Source organism: Naegleria lovaniensis, assembly GCF_003324165.1.
Source record: "Naegleria lovaniensis strain ATCC 30569 chromosome Unknown tig016, whole genome shotgun sequence".
NCBI lineage: Eukaryota > Heterolobosea > Eutetramitea > Acrasida > Naegleriidae > Naegleria > Naegleria lovaniensis.
The window spans coordinates 288,924-306,130 of record NW_025407838.1 but is presented as its reverse complement, the minus strand read 5'-3'; the positions used below and the strand labels follow the sequence as shown (position 1 = coordinate 306,130).

Genomic DNA, 17,207 nt, shown 5'->3' with positions numbered 1-17,207 from the left:
AGGCTGTTTTTCCTTCACTGTTTTTTCTGTCTAATCGTAACCCTCTACGAATCAAATGACTAACAATGCACACATCGTACATGCAGTGATGATTATTGTTGCTACTACTAGACATTCTCTCGATCAGTACTCGAATTACAAGATGAGAAATATCATCACCCTCAACAAAAGGTACACCAACTCTGCCATACATTTTGGGAAATGGCACTTGGTTCATTCTAAATTCAAGCTCTTTTTGTTCTGGTCGATAAATGGTTTGCAGTGAAACAAGCTTTGGATTTCAATACATGAATAATCAAAAGCGATGGCCAAACATTCTTGTAGAATATTTTCTCGCATCATATTTTGATTCTTTTGTTCTCCAAATACATAATAGTGCATGAATCTATTCCACCCAAAATTGTCAAAGTGTGAAACAAAATCTTCTACTAAACAATTCTTGCTCTTCAAAAAACGTATGAGTGTAGAGAAATTAGCGTCTAAATTTTGAAGAGGAATTTGACCATTCTTGTCCTTACACATTATTATTGGTAGGTACATGCTCGATGGTATCCTATTTTCAGGCAATAATGGTAGTATTTTGTAATGTAATGGCATGGATGTTTTCCATTTTCATCTCTATAGTCAATGTCTGTATAGTGCTCATCATGAACAACACCATAACTACCGTTTCTGCATTGCAAGTTTGCTATCTGTGAAGGTGTTAGTTTCAGTCCAATATAATTTTTAGGAATTTTCCAACCTCGCTTAACAACTTCCATTGTAATTTCACACGACAATTCGGCTGGATCTCGATTGGTTACACCATGACAGAGAGCAGAGACAACAGATGGTGTTAAGCCAAATTTGTTTTTTTGCTTCATGAGTTCGGTGAAATTTTGATCACTCACTGTAGGTATGAGAGATCGAATACCGTGAGTATAACACAAACAAAGATAGTGTAACAAATTGTTTCCGTCAATGTCTAGTTGAAAGGGATCTAATGCAATGGTTTCATAATTGACACATATTTTCAACAATGGCACTATTTGCATGGTAAAGGGGACACCAAGCTCACAACGAGCTGTACTGTTAAAATCATAATCAGGAATTTGATTTTGAATAAATTCAATCATCCATTGCGAGTTACAGTGCAATAGAGACAATCCAAAGTAGCCGTAAGGAACTCCATATCTGTCAATCATTGATGTAAGTAGACTCTTATTGTTGTTGTTGCTCACTTCTTTCAAAAATTGATAAGTCAAACACTTCATCACATGAATATGTTCGGTAAAATTTAACTTCTCAACAATTTCAAAATCAGAAATGGTATTAATCTCAAATTTCGTAATTGAAATGCGCTTAAACCTTTTCTTGAGTTGTAACACAAAGTGAATGAGCTCTGCAATATTCGTGTGAGTTCTGTGAAAAACTTCGTGATGCATAATGATATTCCACAAGTACGAAAAATAATCTTGGTTCAATGTATTATATTTTTCAATGAATTGAATTGCTTCTGAATATTTTCCGTGCATGAGAAGAATGAAAATTAATATTTCCACATGATGATAATGACGTGGTATGTCATCTGCAATGCTCATAATGTGTTGCACAATGTCATCGCCATCATACTTATCGTTACAATCCAACACGAAGTGTGAACTTGTTTGATCATTCCAAAATACTGATACAAAAACCGAGAACCGTCATATTTGACAAAATTGGCTTTCATTCCCTTTGGTAGTGGCGATGAAAAATAATATGACATTCCATATACATAGCAGGTCATGAATTTCAATCCAGGAAACAATTGAACGATCAATGACAAATCTAATGAAGTGGATGGAAATGTTTCACAGGTGTAATTTTTACCCAAATCAAAAAACATTCCAACATGCTCTACATTGAAGAAAGCATAACGATTGATCTTGTTCCGCCTCTTAACGAATTTATACAGATACTTGATATACTTGTTTGAATCCAAAATTAAATAATTGTGATGATAATTGTCTTCAAGAAAACGATAGAGTTTTCTTGTTTTTAAAGTACGGTATTGAACTTCTTCTAAATAATACCAGTGTTTGAAAGTTGTTGTATGAGGTGAGTGATATAATCTCATTAATAAATTCTTTGGCTTGTAAGATTCAATGGATTCTTTAAAAACAGAGCAAGTAAGAAGGAGAGAGAAATCTACCGATGCCAGTGTTCGACATTCCGATTCAAAAGTTTCAATAGTGGGACATTGCAGTAAATGATCCATCTCCTCACTCGGAGCGATCCACCAACTCAAATATGGATCTCTGCAAATGTCTTTCATATAATCAAGAAAATCAAAAATGTGATGAAAGACTTCCACTGGTAACCAACAAATTGAAGGTGCAGTTGTTTCATTCATTTTTTTAAGCTTCTTTTAAAATTTAAATACGAAAAAATGCAAGAACAAGAACAATTGATGAACCAAGCTTTGAAACAAGAATGGTTTCGGGATCGACCCGAATTGAAGACAGTTTTTGAAGAATTTATTAAAATTCCTCCTAAAATTGATCTGAATAAGAAACTATTGGATACACAGTCGGAATTGCAAAATATTCATTCGGAAATTCAAACACAACAATTGGATAATATTCCAGAAACTGGTAATGCAATACAACATACGGATTCAAAATTTCAAAAGACACCTCACAAAAAACAAAACAAAACAAACCTAAAATTAAGAAAATTACAAAAGTGAAAAAACCCCAAAATCCAAAACCATCAATCAGTAGTACAACCAATCAACATGTACCTAGTAGTAGTAGTAGCGACAATCTCATCAAAGAAAACGTTCTACCACCACGAAATAAAAAGAACGATCCTCAAAAAAGAAAGAAACAAGCAACTTCTAAGAGTAAGGAGGAGCACAAGAAAAAGAAATTGGAGAAGGAACCTGAGAAGCCAGTTGTGAGAGATTTATGTAAATTCTTTTTAACTGGTCATTGTTATAAGGGAGATTCGTGCCCTTTTCTGCACGACAAGAAGTTATTCCCATGTAAATTTTTCCATCTCTACAATAATTGTAAAAAAGGAGAGTTGTGTGAATATTCTCATCAAGTTCCTCTTAGTGAAGAATATCGTCAATTATTGATAAATACCGAAAAGAAAAAGGAAAATCTCAAGATCAGAAGCCCTCAACTCTGGTTCAATCACAGCCAGCACTGCCATTCATTGAGACAACTCAGTCTTTGGACAATTCCACAAGTATTGGTTATGATCCTTTTGGTGGAGGAGTGACCCAAACTCAAAATGTTGAGGAATCTGGAGCTCCAATTTTGCCATTTAACCTTCAACAGTAGGGATTGAATTTTGAAATACTCTTTGACAAAGGTAATCACGAATACTTGTTTTTAATTGAGCAACTCGTATATTGACAACATTGATGTTCTTCCCTTTCGTATGATGGTGCTACTTTGAGGCGTAGATTTTCCTGTTTCATCATTCAAATGCTGCAAGACTCTTGACTTTTCGTAATATTTTGTTGTGCCAGGTGCGACAGGAGGTTTTACAAACAAAAACCCACTTTTAATAAAGAATTCGCTCGTTGTCGATGAAGAAGTTGGTGAGGGACTCGTTTTCCTGCCATCAAACCGAACCACACTCGCAGGGTCGTTCACTACAATATCCAAAACTTGTTCATAAGGTTGACATTTGTCTTGTTTGGCTCGTTTAGAAACAGCAATCATGGATTTATCTTGGAGGTACATGGTTTGAAACAGGCATGGAGTGTTGAGATGACAGTTTGTAGGAATCGATGATTTTGTAGCGGTTGGGAAATGAAACAAGCATGAATTGCGATCGTGGTTGGTGGTGCTCTTCTTGTTGCTTCTTCGTTTCTTTGAAATCTTTGGAACTGGTGTGGGAAAATCAGCTTTTGGTTGTGCTTGAATCATGGTTGTTTTTTTCTTGTTGGAATCAAGCAATAATGTCATCTTGTTTGAGATAATAATTTGATCTATCATGAGAGTACCAAAAGCATTGACGCATAAAAGGACAGAAATCAATTAGTAAACTAACAGGCCAAAAAAGTGTTTTTAGCTTTCCTTTAACAATTGTGAAGGATTCAGTTTCGTTTTTGTGCTCAAACTCCGTGCTATTTTTTCACAAACTACTACCTTTCCAATCCTGCATCATTCTATGAAAGGGTAATCTCTCATCAAATTAGAACTTTCGCTCAAAAAAGAAATATTTGTAAATGCAAACGACAGTGCATTGTTTCCAAAACAAACAAGTTTGTGTAAGATAGAGAAGCATGTGATCGTAAAAGACCTTTCTCTTGCGAATTGATTGGTTCTTTCGCTCACTTTGTTGAAGGTTGTATTTGAAAAGTGTCTGCCTTGGTCTGATTTATACAAAATCATGATTGGTTGAAATTGATCAAATAATTTGGCACAAATTACTGTCGAGAAATATCATACTGATTCGTTGAGAACATGTAAACAATTCCACCATCGTCACCCGAACAAATGGTTTGATCGTCAGGTGACATGGCTACCACAGCAAGGGGATTCTTCTTTTCTTCAAAAGATCTTAAGAGAGGGTCTCCACTTGAAATTGAATACAAATGAGTAGCATAATTATCTCCACACGTTGCAAGAAGCCATGTACCACGCTGATGAGACCATGCACATCTTGTAGCACCTTGTTTGTGAATAAACTCTAAATTATGTCTAAATGTATAAACAATAGATTCCATTCGAGTATCAATGACTCTAACTAATCCATCATAACCACAACTTGCAATATACAAATCATCTTCAGACCAATTCACAAATGAAACCGATTGTGAAGCTTTGATTATGTAAATTTCCAATCACTTTTCGATCCTTAGTGCTATAAATATGAATCACACCATTCTCACCACCAATAGATACCTTATCACCGCAATGAGAAAGTGCAAATGTTTCATTTCCATTGTTCCTTGTACTAATTTTGTAATATTTTGGAAAGTAACCAAGTCATAGGTGAGCAAGTCTCCACATTTCTTATCATTCAACGAATGTATACTCATGGCATATAATGTATTATCCTTTGAGAATTCAATTCCAGAAATTTCATTCCTTTCTTTTTCTCTACTCATCAAATCAGCAACCATGTTTCCATTACGAATATCCCATATCCGTAATGATTTCTCTTTTTCAGAGCATGATGCTACAAGATGTTCCTCTTCAGGATGAATAGCTAGTAAACTCACTTCGTCTTCGTGGCCATCTGTGGTCTCTGTCTTTTTAATGATCCTTTCGAGCCTTCCGTCAGATGCATTAAACACTCGAATGGCCTTATCGAAAGAAGATGTCACAATTGAGTTATCTGAGGTGAACTTGACATCTGTGACTGTATCCAAATGTCCTGAGAGTGGATACCTTTTTCCATGTTTGAGATCAAACATATAAGCATTTGGCTCTCCATTAGTGGATACAGCAGCAACCTTCTCTCCTGTTTTGCTAAAAGCAATTTCTACTATGGGGCCAGAAAATGGAGGAGAATGGCTCCTAGTGACCTCAGCGTTTAACCATGCTTGGCGATAATGAAAATTCAAAGTAAATAGAGTATGACTTGGAAAGGTTCGATCCATTTTGGATAATTTCTCAAGATTATTCAACGATATATTACCAACTTGTTTGCCTCTTGAAGCCATTAATTCAGATATGGTCTTTTCAGCAACAATTGGCATTGGATTTTCGTAATACGTGAGGGCTTCTCCATGCTGGCCTTCATTGGATTCCATATCTTCGAGATAATTTTTCACGTCATTGGTACACCTATTTTCCAAAAGTATGGAAATTTTTTTGCTTGACCACTTCTTGGTCTTCAAGTACTTGATCACCTTCACTTCTGCTGGAGTGAAAGGACAATGAATCAAATCACCATGAAGTAACCCCAAATCCTTTAGCTCTTTGCTACTCATTTCTAATAATTTATCACATTTCTTTCGTTTAAGGTATGGCTTGTAGTATGATGAGAAGGGAATGTCTTCTCCTTCATTATTTCGACGTAAAGTCAAATGAAATTGATATTCATTTTCAAATTCTTCAATGTCATCTTTAACCACGTATCTAAGATATCTTTGAATTCTAAATTCAGGAATTGTGGCATCTATTCGTGCAATTTGAAGTACACACAATTCACTATCGCTATCTAAAAGTATATTTGAAGAGGAAGTGGAATTATCAGGTGACGCCTTCTTTGGACAATATAGACTCTGTGCAGGTAAAAAGGGAATACCTTGGTAACACAAGTTATCTGTTTGTCTGTAGGCTGTTTCAACATTTTGAATGGAAGAATTTTTAACAAGTGTGGATGGGTACAAAATTTGTTTTCTCTGTTCATTCTTATCTTCGGATGGATAATAAAAATAATGGGGTGGCTTTACAAACTTTCCTCTGACGTGTTTAAATGCACTTTCTAATATTGCATTTGTGCTCTGTTCGGGTATGGCATCTAGCTCCATACTAGCATTTTGAGTAGGTACTTCTTCGTCGTCGTCTGAAGAAGGCATGTTTTCAAAAAGTGGATCTACGTTTTTCGAACCTTCCTTAGAGTGTTCTGAGGCAGACTTAGATTTGGTGGTACGCAGTTTTTTACGCTTTCCTTGCTTAACTGAAGACATATGATCACTATCTGATGATGATGATGCAGACATTGATGGTGATGGTGGTTGCACTGGCGACGATGTAGAAGATGAGGATGTATTTGTTTTAGCAGAATGATTTGTATTAGTTTTCTTCTTGATCGTCACCGTTGGTTTCTTCGTTGTGTTATTTGGATTGGTTATTGAAGTTGTTGTTGAATGATTTGTCATCATCGTGGTGTCGTGATCAACCTCAACAACTGACGGCTTGTGATGATTGAAATCCTTATTTTGAGAAGTGGTGCATTCGAATACATCATCCCATCCACCAATGTCAAAGGTATCCATCGGATCCGAAGCAATTTCCAAAGAAGGTTTTGTTACTTGTAGCTGTTGTTGAATAGATTGTTCAATTGCTTGTTGTTCTTTTCTTTTTGTTTCCGCTTTGCAATGAAATGATGAATTAATTATTTGGTCAAAAATTCAAAATATTGTTCAATCATCAGCACCAGTCAGTGTTGGGTTGTTGATACAATCCCGATGATGAATCCATGTATCTTTTTTGTTCTATATATTAGAGATTGTTACATACCTTCTTGAATCATTTTAATGACATTCTTCCTTTCGGTAACTAGTTTACTCAATGTTTCAATAGCTGGTTGCATGGCGAAAAATACGTTAACCTTGTTTGCATAGTAATCAATTTTCTCAATGATGCTTTCATCATCATCCACCATTTTCGACGTGGAAGACTTGTCGCTATTTTGCGAAGTCAACGAATAGTTTTCACTCATTTTTTTTGGCGGTAGTTTTTCACAAGGCTTGCACAAACCGTTGAAGCCAAAAGAACATTTACAGCAAATTCTTTCAAAAACCATCACTATGTAATAAAACACCGTCCTGATGACGCTTTATTAATAACCTTGTTTGTTTTGGAGGTTTTGTTATATTAACGGTTTTAAATGGCTCAGCACTAAAATAAAAGAACAAAAGCCACAATTTATTACAAACTAAAGTCATTATATTCATCTACAGTCAGTTCCTGACGAACCATTTATTCATTCTTTGCATCAAAAGTTTTGTTTTGGGGTGGAAAAGGAATTGTAAAGGCGTTCACTTTTCCATGATCAGTTCGGACGAAGAGAATCAAGTTATTCAAATTGATAGAGTTCAACTTTTCCATCAGTGCCCAAAAATTTCAAGCCGACAAATCTATGAAAATTCGACTCTACCCCAATGAACAAGAAAGGACAATATTGAATCAGTGGATGGGAACTGCTCGTTGGATCTACAACAAGAGTTTAGAATTCTCAAACAACTTCAAAGACGTCAAGAAAAAGAAAGGAATATGAATTATTGACAAGTTCATAATTCAAGAGAAAGAAAGACAGAAAAGATCATTTCATTCTCCATTGCAAACAGTGAGCTTCAGTACGATCCACCATTATTAAGAACAAGTTGAACGAATATTATTTATGTATTCCACAAGTACTGGATATTAGGGTAGAACCACCCCTCAGCATTCGGTTGAACCATTGAATCAGGTGTAAAGCATTTCAGCCACCTTTGATTTGAATGGTTATTCAACCAAATGGGGCTCAGGAGGTGCCGAAAGAATTGGTAGATTGTGTTGCGCGTATGACAAGTTACAATCGAAGTGGTCTCAACCATATTGCAAAAGATACAAGTACAAGAGAGCAGGAAGAATTCAACAAAAGATTAGAAATATTGTGGATGATCTACACAAGAAACTGTGTTTGTAAGTGATCTTACTTCCTTCGTTTGAGACTCAGCTGAATTGCTGCTTTTTTCATCAAACTTCCTTTGTATTTGGTCATTTTGCACACAAGATCTTTTACTTCTTTTTGCTTGAACCAGATGGCTTGACAGGTTCTTTTGGTTTGAGACTTTCTTGAATTTGATGCAAATAATCCCAATATTTTGTGTTAGATGGATCTAAACGAATGGCTTTTTGAATCATTTTCAATGCTGCGTCAGGAATACCACTCTCAAACGCAAATGAGGATAAAGTGAAAAAGAGTTCAGACTCGGTCGACATGAATGGTTTTTCAGCAAATAATACTTCTTCAGCTGGTCCCCAATCCTCTTTGGCATAATACACCCAGTACATGTTTAAACGTGATAAAGGTTGGTCGGGATCCAGCTTCATTGCTTGTTGGAATGCGTTTCCTGCTTCGTCCAAATTCCCTAGAATATATTGCAACTTGCCATACATGAGATAGAGAGAGGCTGACTCATTGTTAATTGTGAACGCATTCTTTGCATATTCAATTCCACTTTTTGCAATTGAAGTGCTGTCTGTCTTTGTGTCTGAAACGCACATCATCAAGCAAATATAACACAATTTAGCATTGGCAACAAATTGACTGTTCAAATCATTGGTCTGTTTTGAAATCACTAAACAACAATCAAGGCAATACTTGGCCATATTGTACTTGCGTTGATTAATAAAAAGCTCAGAAAGAGTAAACCATCCATATAAATTGGATGGATCTTTTTGATTGCATTGGAGAATAATTTCATGACCTTATCCATACTCTCCCCCTTCGCAAGAATACACTTTCCAAGTAGCGAAAATAATGTCGCTTCAACCTTGGAGACGTCTTTAAATCGTTCCATTAACTTTTTCACCTCACTCATACACTTTGTGTATTCTCCTTGATGAATCAGTTGCTCTAAAGATGCCACATGTATGGCAATTTCAGAATCGCTGCTTGTATTTTCATAAATCGATAAATAACCCCGTAAAAGCGAGCTTGCTACCTTATTAATTGATTTTTCTTTCTTGAGAATGGACATGGTATGTGTGCACGAGGCAAGCAATCTTAATATTTTTGGATTGCTTGGATCTAGCATCATTGCTTTTTGAGTCATAGATAAAGCATGTTTGAGCGTTACTAAAGCATTGTGATAGTATGGAGCAGACCCCATTGCATAGTACATGGATGCAATATTAATCAATCGATCAATAACAGCAAGCTTATCCTCAGGAAATATTTCTGTAGCTAATCGTGAAATAGAGCTCTCCATAAGTTGGGTAGTAAGTTGTGAAATAGCACCTGAATTTGTTGATGAGGTCGGAATTTCGCTAACTTCAAATTTCGATTTGCTCTTCTTTGTCTTTTTCTTTTGATCCAATGAGGATGAAACAAATTGATATTCGAGAGTCGTTTGAGACAACAAATCCCATAATTTTGGTTCGTATGGATGTAAATAAATAACTCTACAGATGGCGTTTCTGGCCTTTTCATATTCTCCATAGCTTGCATAAATAATGCTTTCTAACTTGACTGTTTCTAAATTCACGCCTACTTGTCTTGATTTCAATTGTCTTATCACATTGAGCGCAGGTTCAGGATTTTTGGACTCCATTACCACACACAGGGAGGCTAAACTATGATAGGCCTCAAAGTGGTCTGGAAACTCTTTCATACTATAAAGAAAATTAAACTGGTGGTTTGAATACTTAAATATACATACCATTTTTCGAAAATCTCTTTTGCTTTTTTGTGATCTTTTTGTTGGTAATAAACACGGCCAAGCAAATTGTACATTTCAATAAGTCGTTTTTCTAGTGGCTCGCCGCTTTTGATCTTTTTGATAATATTCTCAATGGCTGAGCTAATACTCTTGATAGAAAATGAAAAATCAGATGCAAAGCAACTGGTGACCGCTGATCCCATTACAATACCCATGTCCTCGGAGCTGTACTTCCTACATAGCTCAAACACAGAGCTAGCTTCGTTGAACCTTTGAAGTTTGCATAGTATTCTTGCTTTGTTAATTCTTGTAAGATATAACATATTTTCAATTGAATAAAGATTTGCCTCATCGAAAGCCACCGATTTGGTATTTTGCAGATAACCTTTTTGTTGTAAATCTTGGGCATTGTTTTTAGACTTAATCTGATGATCGAGAAGTAATCCTTCACACTTGTTGTACGCCTCCAGAGATTTCTCAAAATGCTGTTGCATTTCCAAAGCAACACCTAACACATTCCATGCTGCATAATCGCTTGAACTGAATTGGAAGTGCTTCATGATTGCTTGAACGGCTTCAATAGGATCATTGGTCAAAAGTGAGGTGTATGCAAGACCAATATAGGAAGGAGCAATATTCTCTAAGGTAGTTGCATGTTTAAAATCTTCTTTCGCTCTGAAAATACCTTCTCTATTTGGAACATTTTCATTGATTAGTGCTAATCCCACCCACGCAACCGTACTCTCTGGATAAATGGCTTGCGCCTTTAAAAAGGCTTTTCGTGCAAGTTTAAGATTGGAATTGGTCAGATACAGAGCTCCCAAGTTGTTCCAGGCATCATAGTTCTTGGTATCAATTTGAACAGCTCTAATAAAGCAGTGCTGTCTTACGACATGATTGTCAGATAAAATTCCCAACAAGTTCCAATAGCTGCTGTTGGTTGAATTAAGAGATATTGCCTTCTTAACGTGTTCGAGAGCTTGAGATGTCAAGTCGTCAATACTTTGTACTTTACCAGAGGAAATAATATTAAATATTTGATTAAGTTTAGAGACTGCTAGGTCATACCATGGATCACTATCGCTCTGGTCAAAGGAAAGATACTTTTCATAGGATTTGGAGGCCTCTTGTAAATAATCTAATTTGGTAGACAAATTGCTATTAAAATTCTTAGTATAAATCTTGTCTTCTCCTTTGAAAGTGTCTTTATAGGACAAAATAGCTTCTATGATGTTCTTCTCTGGCAACAAGTTCATAAATGTTTGAATATCACCAAGAGACTTCCATATACTTCTCATGATGGAGCCAAATCCCTTGCTGATACCATAAAGAAGAATGCATTGTGCTTTGATTAACTGATGAGCACATTGTGTGAATAGACCATCCGCATACAATGTTTTTGAAACTTTGAAAAGTACATCTGAAATTCCTTGATATGCAACAGAATACTTCTCATCTATGGAAATCACGTTTTCATAAATCTCTCTGCTATTATCAAACTCGCTTAACTGAAACTTGATATATGCAGATTGTACTAATGAAAATACTAAAGTAGGATTGATCTCAATGGCTCTAGAAAAAGCCTTTAGAGCAGCTAAATATTTGCCTTCTCTCTTATAACTTTCTCCAAGTCCCTCCCAACAAAGAGCATCTTGTGGAGATACTCTCAATGCATGCTGGAAAGAGTGGATCGATTGATCTAAAAGATTTTGTGACTGTTGATAAAAGCCAAGCTTGCTCCATGCCCATCCAGCTCTATTGTTTCTTGAGGTTGCGTCTTTGAACAAACTTGCAGCAAGGGTGAGAAGACCTTTTCCAATATAAATATCGCCAAGGTTTGCTCCTGCCTCTTCTTCCAATGGATTAAGAGACACGGCCTTCTTGTAACACTTGATACATCTATCCTCATCTTTTTCGATATGTTGATAATAAATCCTAAATAAGTATAGTTAGTTGAGAAATTGGGATTGAGTTTTGCAGATTGTAAAAAGTAAGAATAGCAATGTTGCTTGTCGGCTCTATATTTCTCATTCCAATCCCAATAAACCTTTCCTAATCTAAAGTAATACAAATAATTATTTGGATTAACTTCAATGGCGGATTTGATATATTGAATAGCTGCCTCGAAATCCTTGTCCAAGTAGCAGAACCATCCAGTTTGACAAAGTGTTAAATCATCTTTAGGGTTGATTTGAATAGCTTTGACATAGTATTCTCTAGATTTTGCTAGATTGCCTCTTTGATATTCAATATCGGCAATACCTTTAATAGTCTCCAAATGGTTAGGATCTACACCAAGAATTTCATTGAAAATTTGTTCTGCATCATTGAGAGATCCAAGTTTTTGCAAAGAGATGGCCTGTAGTACTTTAAGCTTGATCGTGAGTCTGTTGTAAATACATCAAATACAGGCTGTCAACAGTTGAGTCTAGAATAGTGTAACTTACTTCTTAAGTGATGCTCTAGTTGTCAATTCTCTCTCTTGAATAATAGCTAATCCTTTCCTGGCAATTTCGGATGCGTTTTTGTACTTCTCCAACTGTAAATAGAGTTCTGTTTGAAAGATCCAACCTTGAATAAAGTAAGGAATCAAGGCAAGTCCTCGCTGCAACAATACCATTAATTCATCCTCAATTTTGTCGATCTTGATGTTCTCGTTGACCAACAAATTATAGAGCTTGATGTAGGACAATCCTTCATACGGAAACAGGTGCAACATTCGTTTAGTTAGAGGCTTTTCCGCATAGTTTTCGTCAAATATTTGATAGTCATCTTCTTCATTTATCAAGAACAGCTGCTCCATTGCTTTGAAATAGTTCTTGTGCATTTTCAATGCCTCTTTGCAAACTGATACAAGCGATTGCTTGATCTAGTAGTAGTGTTACTTGAAAACTGCAAGTTCCTAAATTTCTTACCTTCTTTGCTATTGTCGTGTCCTCAATGAGTTTCAATCTCTGATGCGATCTATTGATGATCATGTCAAACACATGAAAGTCACAATAAATATCTTTCTCTTTGCAAAAAGTTAAAATTTCTTGCAACATCTTGTCAACATCGGTTTCCATATTTTGAGCCAAATATTGTTGAGTTGATTCATCTCTCCAGCTGGATCTGAGCTCTTCTCTCTTATTGAGGGGTAACAGCTCGAGATCAGAAGGTAATAATTTTTCGAGCTCCTTTTCGCTCAGCTTCTTCTTTTCTTTCAAAAGCTTCTTCTTTTGTTTGTCTTTCAGTTCGTCTATTTGTTCTTGAATACGCTTGTCTAGCAAAATGTCAATTTGCTTCTTTTCATTGTATTGATCAATAAATAGTAAGTCAAGCATGTAACTATAGTTCGAAAATCGATCAGATGAAGAATCTTTCTTTCCGAGCAAGCCGATCATGGTATGAACTAACCCTTCAAACTTTGCGATACATTGACTTAAATCATTTTCCGATGTACTTCTCACGTACTGGCCAAATAATTTATAATATTTCAATAAATTATTGTACCACTTCTCATCATCCTTGCTCTTCAATATTTGATTTAATTTTTCATAAACATTTAAATGCTTCTTTTTCAAGGCTTGATCTTGTTCTCTCTGATATTGTTGTTTTTGTTCATATAATTCAGATAATCCCATCAAGGGTTGTTCACTGTCTTTTTGCAAAGTTGTCGCCTTCTCATATGCTTGTTCAGCCTGCACGAATTGTTCATCCAAATGCTCCGAAGCGTAGAGCTTTCCTAAACAATAGCCAACATAAAGAAACATGTTGAAGTTTGTTGGGTCAAGTTTAATAGCCTTCTTTAACTCGCTGAGCGCTTCCTTGTAATCTTGCTTCGCAATGTAGTCTTTGATGATGCGAGCATGTTCCTTGATTTGCTTGGCCGCTTGACTTGACATTTTTTGTGTGAACAATTAATCAACAATGACACAGGTGAAACCATTAGAAAACGATATGATTTACTTTGATAAAACTCTGTTGAACATTTCTACGTTGATATGAAACGACTTGTAATCTCTTCAAACAAATGTTGTCCTTACGAGCGTATTTTCTTTTATGAAATGTTGAAAATCATCGAATGAATGCAGTTCCACAAACTCCTTCACGTGATCCTTCCAATCATTATGGCTCAAATCATGAACTCGTTTTCGAATTAAATTCACAAAATCAGATTGGTTTCTAATAGACTCATCTTCCTTGCACAAGCTATTCTTTAATGTGACTAGAAAATCAGTATGAGATCTGGAATGTCTATATTCAGGCTTCTTTTCTGGCATTTTCAAATATCGTTCCATCAATTCGTTATTCATGTCCCATAGAAATGACGTATGATGCACCCATCGTTGAGATTTTCCTCCAGTTACATATTGAGCATTCCCACCAAACTTTTTACCTCCATAGAAAATATAATCATTTTCTCGCAATTTAAAATCTAAACTTGAAGGAAAAATTGGATTATAAAACCCATGTGTCCATGACATAATTTCTTCTGGATATGCCTTGTATTGAATTTCATGGTCTTGTTCTCTTTCCATAATTTTTCTCGTTAAATTTGGATCAAAACTTGAATATTTCAAAAATTGATGTGAGCCAATAATTGAAACGAATACCGTCTGCTCATCAACAAGAACTGTCCCACCTCCAGAAAATCTTTTTACAATTGGAATTTTATCTTTTATAGTATTCTCTGTGAAAACCAACTTTTCAACATTTCCACTACTTCCCATAATAATACTTTTTTCGGGAGTTCCTTCATTAGTGAGAATGTAAATATTTTCCTTATTACTATCACACCTCATAATACTTTCTTCTAATCGTAACATATCATAGATGGGATATTGTTTATTTCGGAGGAATATCATTCGGAAAAGAGATTTCACTGGTGGATGATGAAAGGTGTGATGCAACATTTTTTTGGGTGGTGATTGTCTCAAAATGATTGACAGTCCATTAGGTGGTTCTTTCTCTATCATGTGCAATCATCAACAAAAAATGGTCCTTCTCAGAATCGAGATTGTGTGCGTGAGGAAAATACACGAGTTCAATACTTGATGTACACGACAGTCTGTTTGGTCATCCTATTAAAGCATTTAGATTATCTCTTTTTCTTTTGTGTTCGATCATTATTATTTTCAGAAATTTCTGGACTCGATTTCCTTTTCGTTGTAGATGTACTGTTTGGAGGAGACATGTTAGTACTTGAATCTGTTGTTAAAGCATGTTGGTTGGTTGCAGTCAATGTCGTTGAAGACGTGTTTAGATTTTTCACATTTCCTAGTTGTGAAAGATTATGTGAAATATTGTATCGTTTCAGTTCATTTTCTAATTCAGCATACAGAGCTGCACTCGAATTGTTATTGAGCTGTTGCTGTTGTGGAGTGTTTGGTGTTGTTGAAGATGAAATTGGAGAAGGAGGTATTCCATTCATCATTCCTGAATTCATGCCTGAAGAAACAACACCTTGATTCTTTAGCACGAATGCTGAGCGTGTATTGGATATTCCTTCTTGTAATAATTCCTCCATGGACTCTTCTTTGAAAATATAAAAGGTTTTCAATGAGGTTGCATTCACTCCATTGACATGTCCGTGAACATTACCATTCATGGTTTTAAAGATGGTACCATGGTTGTTCGGACCTTGCATGTTGGTCGTAGGCGTACCAGGAGTGGATGACGAGGTCATGTTTGATGAAACATTGTGGTGTTGTTGTTGATTCATGGTAGGAGTGGTCGCTGAAGCGTTCATCATCATTGTGTTGTTCTGATTTTGGAGAGGAGGCGATGAGGAAGGTCTTAAAGAAGAGCCATTCATTGTATGATTCTTGACGCTGCTAACTTGAAACTGTGAAGGTAAGTTGTTGTTGTGATTTTGGTTGTTGTTGTTTTGAGGAGAGGAGGAAGTGGTTGTTGGTGTTGGAGGTGTGAATCGAGTTTGTGTATGATGATTGTTGTTGTTGCCATTCGTCACCATTGGTTGGGAATGATTGGTGGTTGAAAAATCGGTCATGTTGTTGGAAGTAGTAGTAGTTGGCATTGTGCCCATGTTGTGAGTTTGGTTGTTGCTGTTGTTTTGATGATTTAATTGTAATTGCTGTAATTGTTGTAGTTGTTGTTTGATTTGCATGTTGTTAGTGGGATTGCCATTCGACGACATGATTTGAGATATTAGCAATTGTAACGATCGATTGTCCAAGTTCATGTACGGTTGTTGAGCGTGTGGTGATGTCTTGACTTGATGATTGTTGTTGGTGGTCAGATTGGTCGTTGTGGAATATTGCAAAGTGAGAGAATTATTGTTGTTGTTGGCATTCATCATACTTCCAGCAGCAGCAGCAGACATGTTCTTATTCACCATGGATGCAAGAATCGTTTGCATATCAATGGCATGATTCATGGGCGTGGTGGTAGTAGGGTTTAAAGACTTTTGATTCTCCAAAAGCATGCCATTACCACTTAAATTCACTCCTGGTGATATCATTCCATTCGTTGGATGATGATGTTGTGCGGATATGGGCGGTTGGCCAACCATCATGATTCCATTCCGCAACATGGTAGGCTGAGAAGATGTTGTTTGAGGTGTTGGTGTTGTTGATGTTGCCGAGGAAGAAGGAGACATTTGTTTGTGGTTGTTTCTCAATGTTTTGGAAATATCCACGTCTAATCTCTTCAGAGAGGGTGTCTGGACAAATTTGGTCTATTTGGTTTTATGGATATTGATGATGATGGCCGTGTGTGGTGTGGTTGACAACAACAACAATTGGAGGATGATGGAATGTCAGAGAAGATGATCCTTTTGATGGTGTGTTTGAAAAGCAATGTTGTCGTACTGGTGGTCCACTTTGATTAGCATAGAAGTTTTTGAGCGAAATCGAAACTAGCACCACCTTCCTATTGAACACCACAACTTTAACCGTTGAAGTGGTTGAAATGCTGTTTCGTAGTAACGAAATCGTGAATAGGACTCTCTTGATATTCGTTGTAGAGAGAAGTGGTGGCGATGAAGGTTGTTGGTGGTGAAAAACACAAACAACAACAAATTTGCTCTCTATCTCTCTTTGGTCAAGTTCAAAAAGAATCAATCACGCAAAGTACTTGTGTAGGGAGGCAGATGCTCGAGTTTTTTTGAAGGATGATGCTT

General features: G+C 36.2%; 7 protein-coding genes across 7 annotated transcripts; 1 reads left to right on the top strand and 6 right to left on the bottom strand.

Moving 5' to 3' along the window:
* Nucleotides 1-524: 524 nt before the first annotated feature.
* C9374_002684 (uncharacterized protein) lies at nucleotides 525-2,374 on the bottom strand (the record flags this gene model as incomplete). The annotated part of the gene is made up of 2 exons (XM_044692128.1): nucleotides 525-1,567; nucleotides 1,612-2,374. 2 exons carry the CDS (start codon nucleotides 2,372-2,374, stop codon nucleotides 525-527), a joined length of 1,806 nt encoding a protein of 601 aa, XP_044550230.1.
* Nucleotides 2,375-2,410: 36 nt separating this feature from the next.
* On the top strand, nucleotides 2,411-3,249 carry C9374_002683 (uncharacterized protein; the record flags this gene model as incomplete). The annotated part of the gene is made up of 2 exons (XM_044692127.1): nucleotides 2,411-2,615; nucleotides 2,708-3,249. 2 exons carry the CDS (start codon nucleotides 2,411-2,413, stop codon nucleotides 3,247-3,249), a joined length of 747 nt encoding a protein of 248 aa, XP_044550229.1.
* A 113-nt stretch (nucleotides 3,250-3,362) lies between these two features.
* On the bottom strand, nucleotides 3,363-3,905 carry C9374_002682 (uncharacterized protein; the record flags this gene model as incomplete). Its single annotated transcript, XM_044692126.1, has 1 exon — nucleotides 3,363-3,905. One exon carries the CDS (start codon nucleotides 3,903-3,905, stop codon nucleotides 3,363-3,365), a length of 543 nt encoding a protein of 180 aa, XP_044550228.1.
* Nucleotides 3,906-4,408: 503 nt separating this feature from the next.
* On the bottom strand, nucleotides 4,409-7,377 carry C9374_002681 (uncharacterized protein; the record flags this gene model as incomplete). The annotated part of the gene is made up of 3 exons (XM_044692125.1): nucleotides 4,409-4,682; nucleotides 4,887-7,026; nucleotides 7,176-7,377. The coding sequence occupies 3 exons, from the start codon at nucleotides 7,375-7,377 to the stop codon at nucleotides 4,409-4,411; spliced, it is 2,616 nt and encodes an 871-aa protein (XP_044550227.1).
* A 1,061-nt stretch (nucleotides 7,378-8,438) lies between these two features.
* C9374_002680 (uncharacterized protein) lies at nucleotides 8,439-13,968 on the bottom strand (the record flags this gene model as incomplete). The annotated part of the gene is made up of 6 exons (XM_044692124.1): nucleotides 8,439-9,097; nucleotides 9,142-10,037; nucleotides 10,085-12,019; nucleotides 12,154-12,471; nucleotides 12,532-12,953; nucleotides 13,000-13,968. 6 exons carry the CDS (start codon nucleotides 13,966-13,968, stop codon nucleotides 8,439-8,441), a joined length of 5,199 nt encoding a protein of 1,732 aa, XP_044550226.1.
* Nucleotides 13,969-14,088: 120 nt separating this feature from the next.
* C9374_002679 (uncharacterized protein) lies at nucleotides 14,089-14,979 on the bottom strand (the record flags this gene model as incomplete). The annotated part of the gene is made up of 1 exon (XM_044692122.1): nucleotides 14,089-14,979. One exon carries the CDS (start codon nucleotides 14,977-14,979, stop codon nucleotides 14,089-14,091), a length of 891 nt encoding a protein of 296 aa, XP_044550225.1.
* Nucleotides 14,980-15,164: 185 nt separating this feature from the next.
* Nucleotides 15,165-16,685, bottom strand: C9374_002678 (uncharacterized protein; the record flags this gene model as incomplete). The annotated part of the gene is made up of 1 exon (XM_044692121.1): nucleotides 15,165-16,685. One exon carries the CDS (start codon nucleotides 16,683-16,685, stop codon nucleotides 15,165-15,167), a length of 1,521 nt encoding a protein of 506 aa, XP_044550224.1.
* Nucleotides 16,686-17,207: the final 522 nt, after the last annotated feature.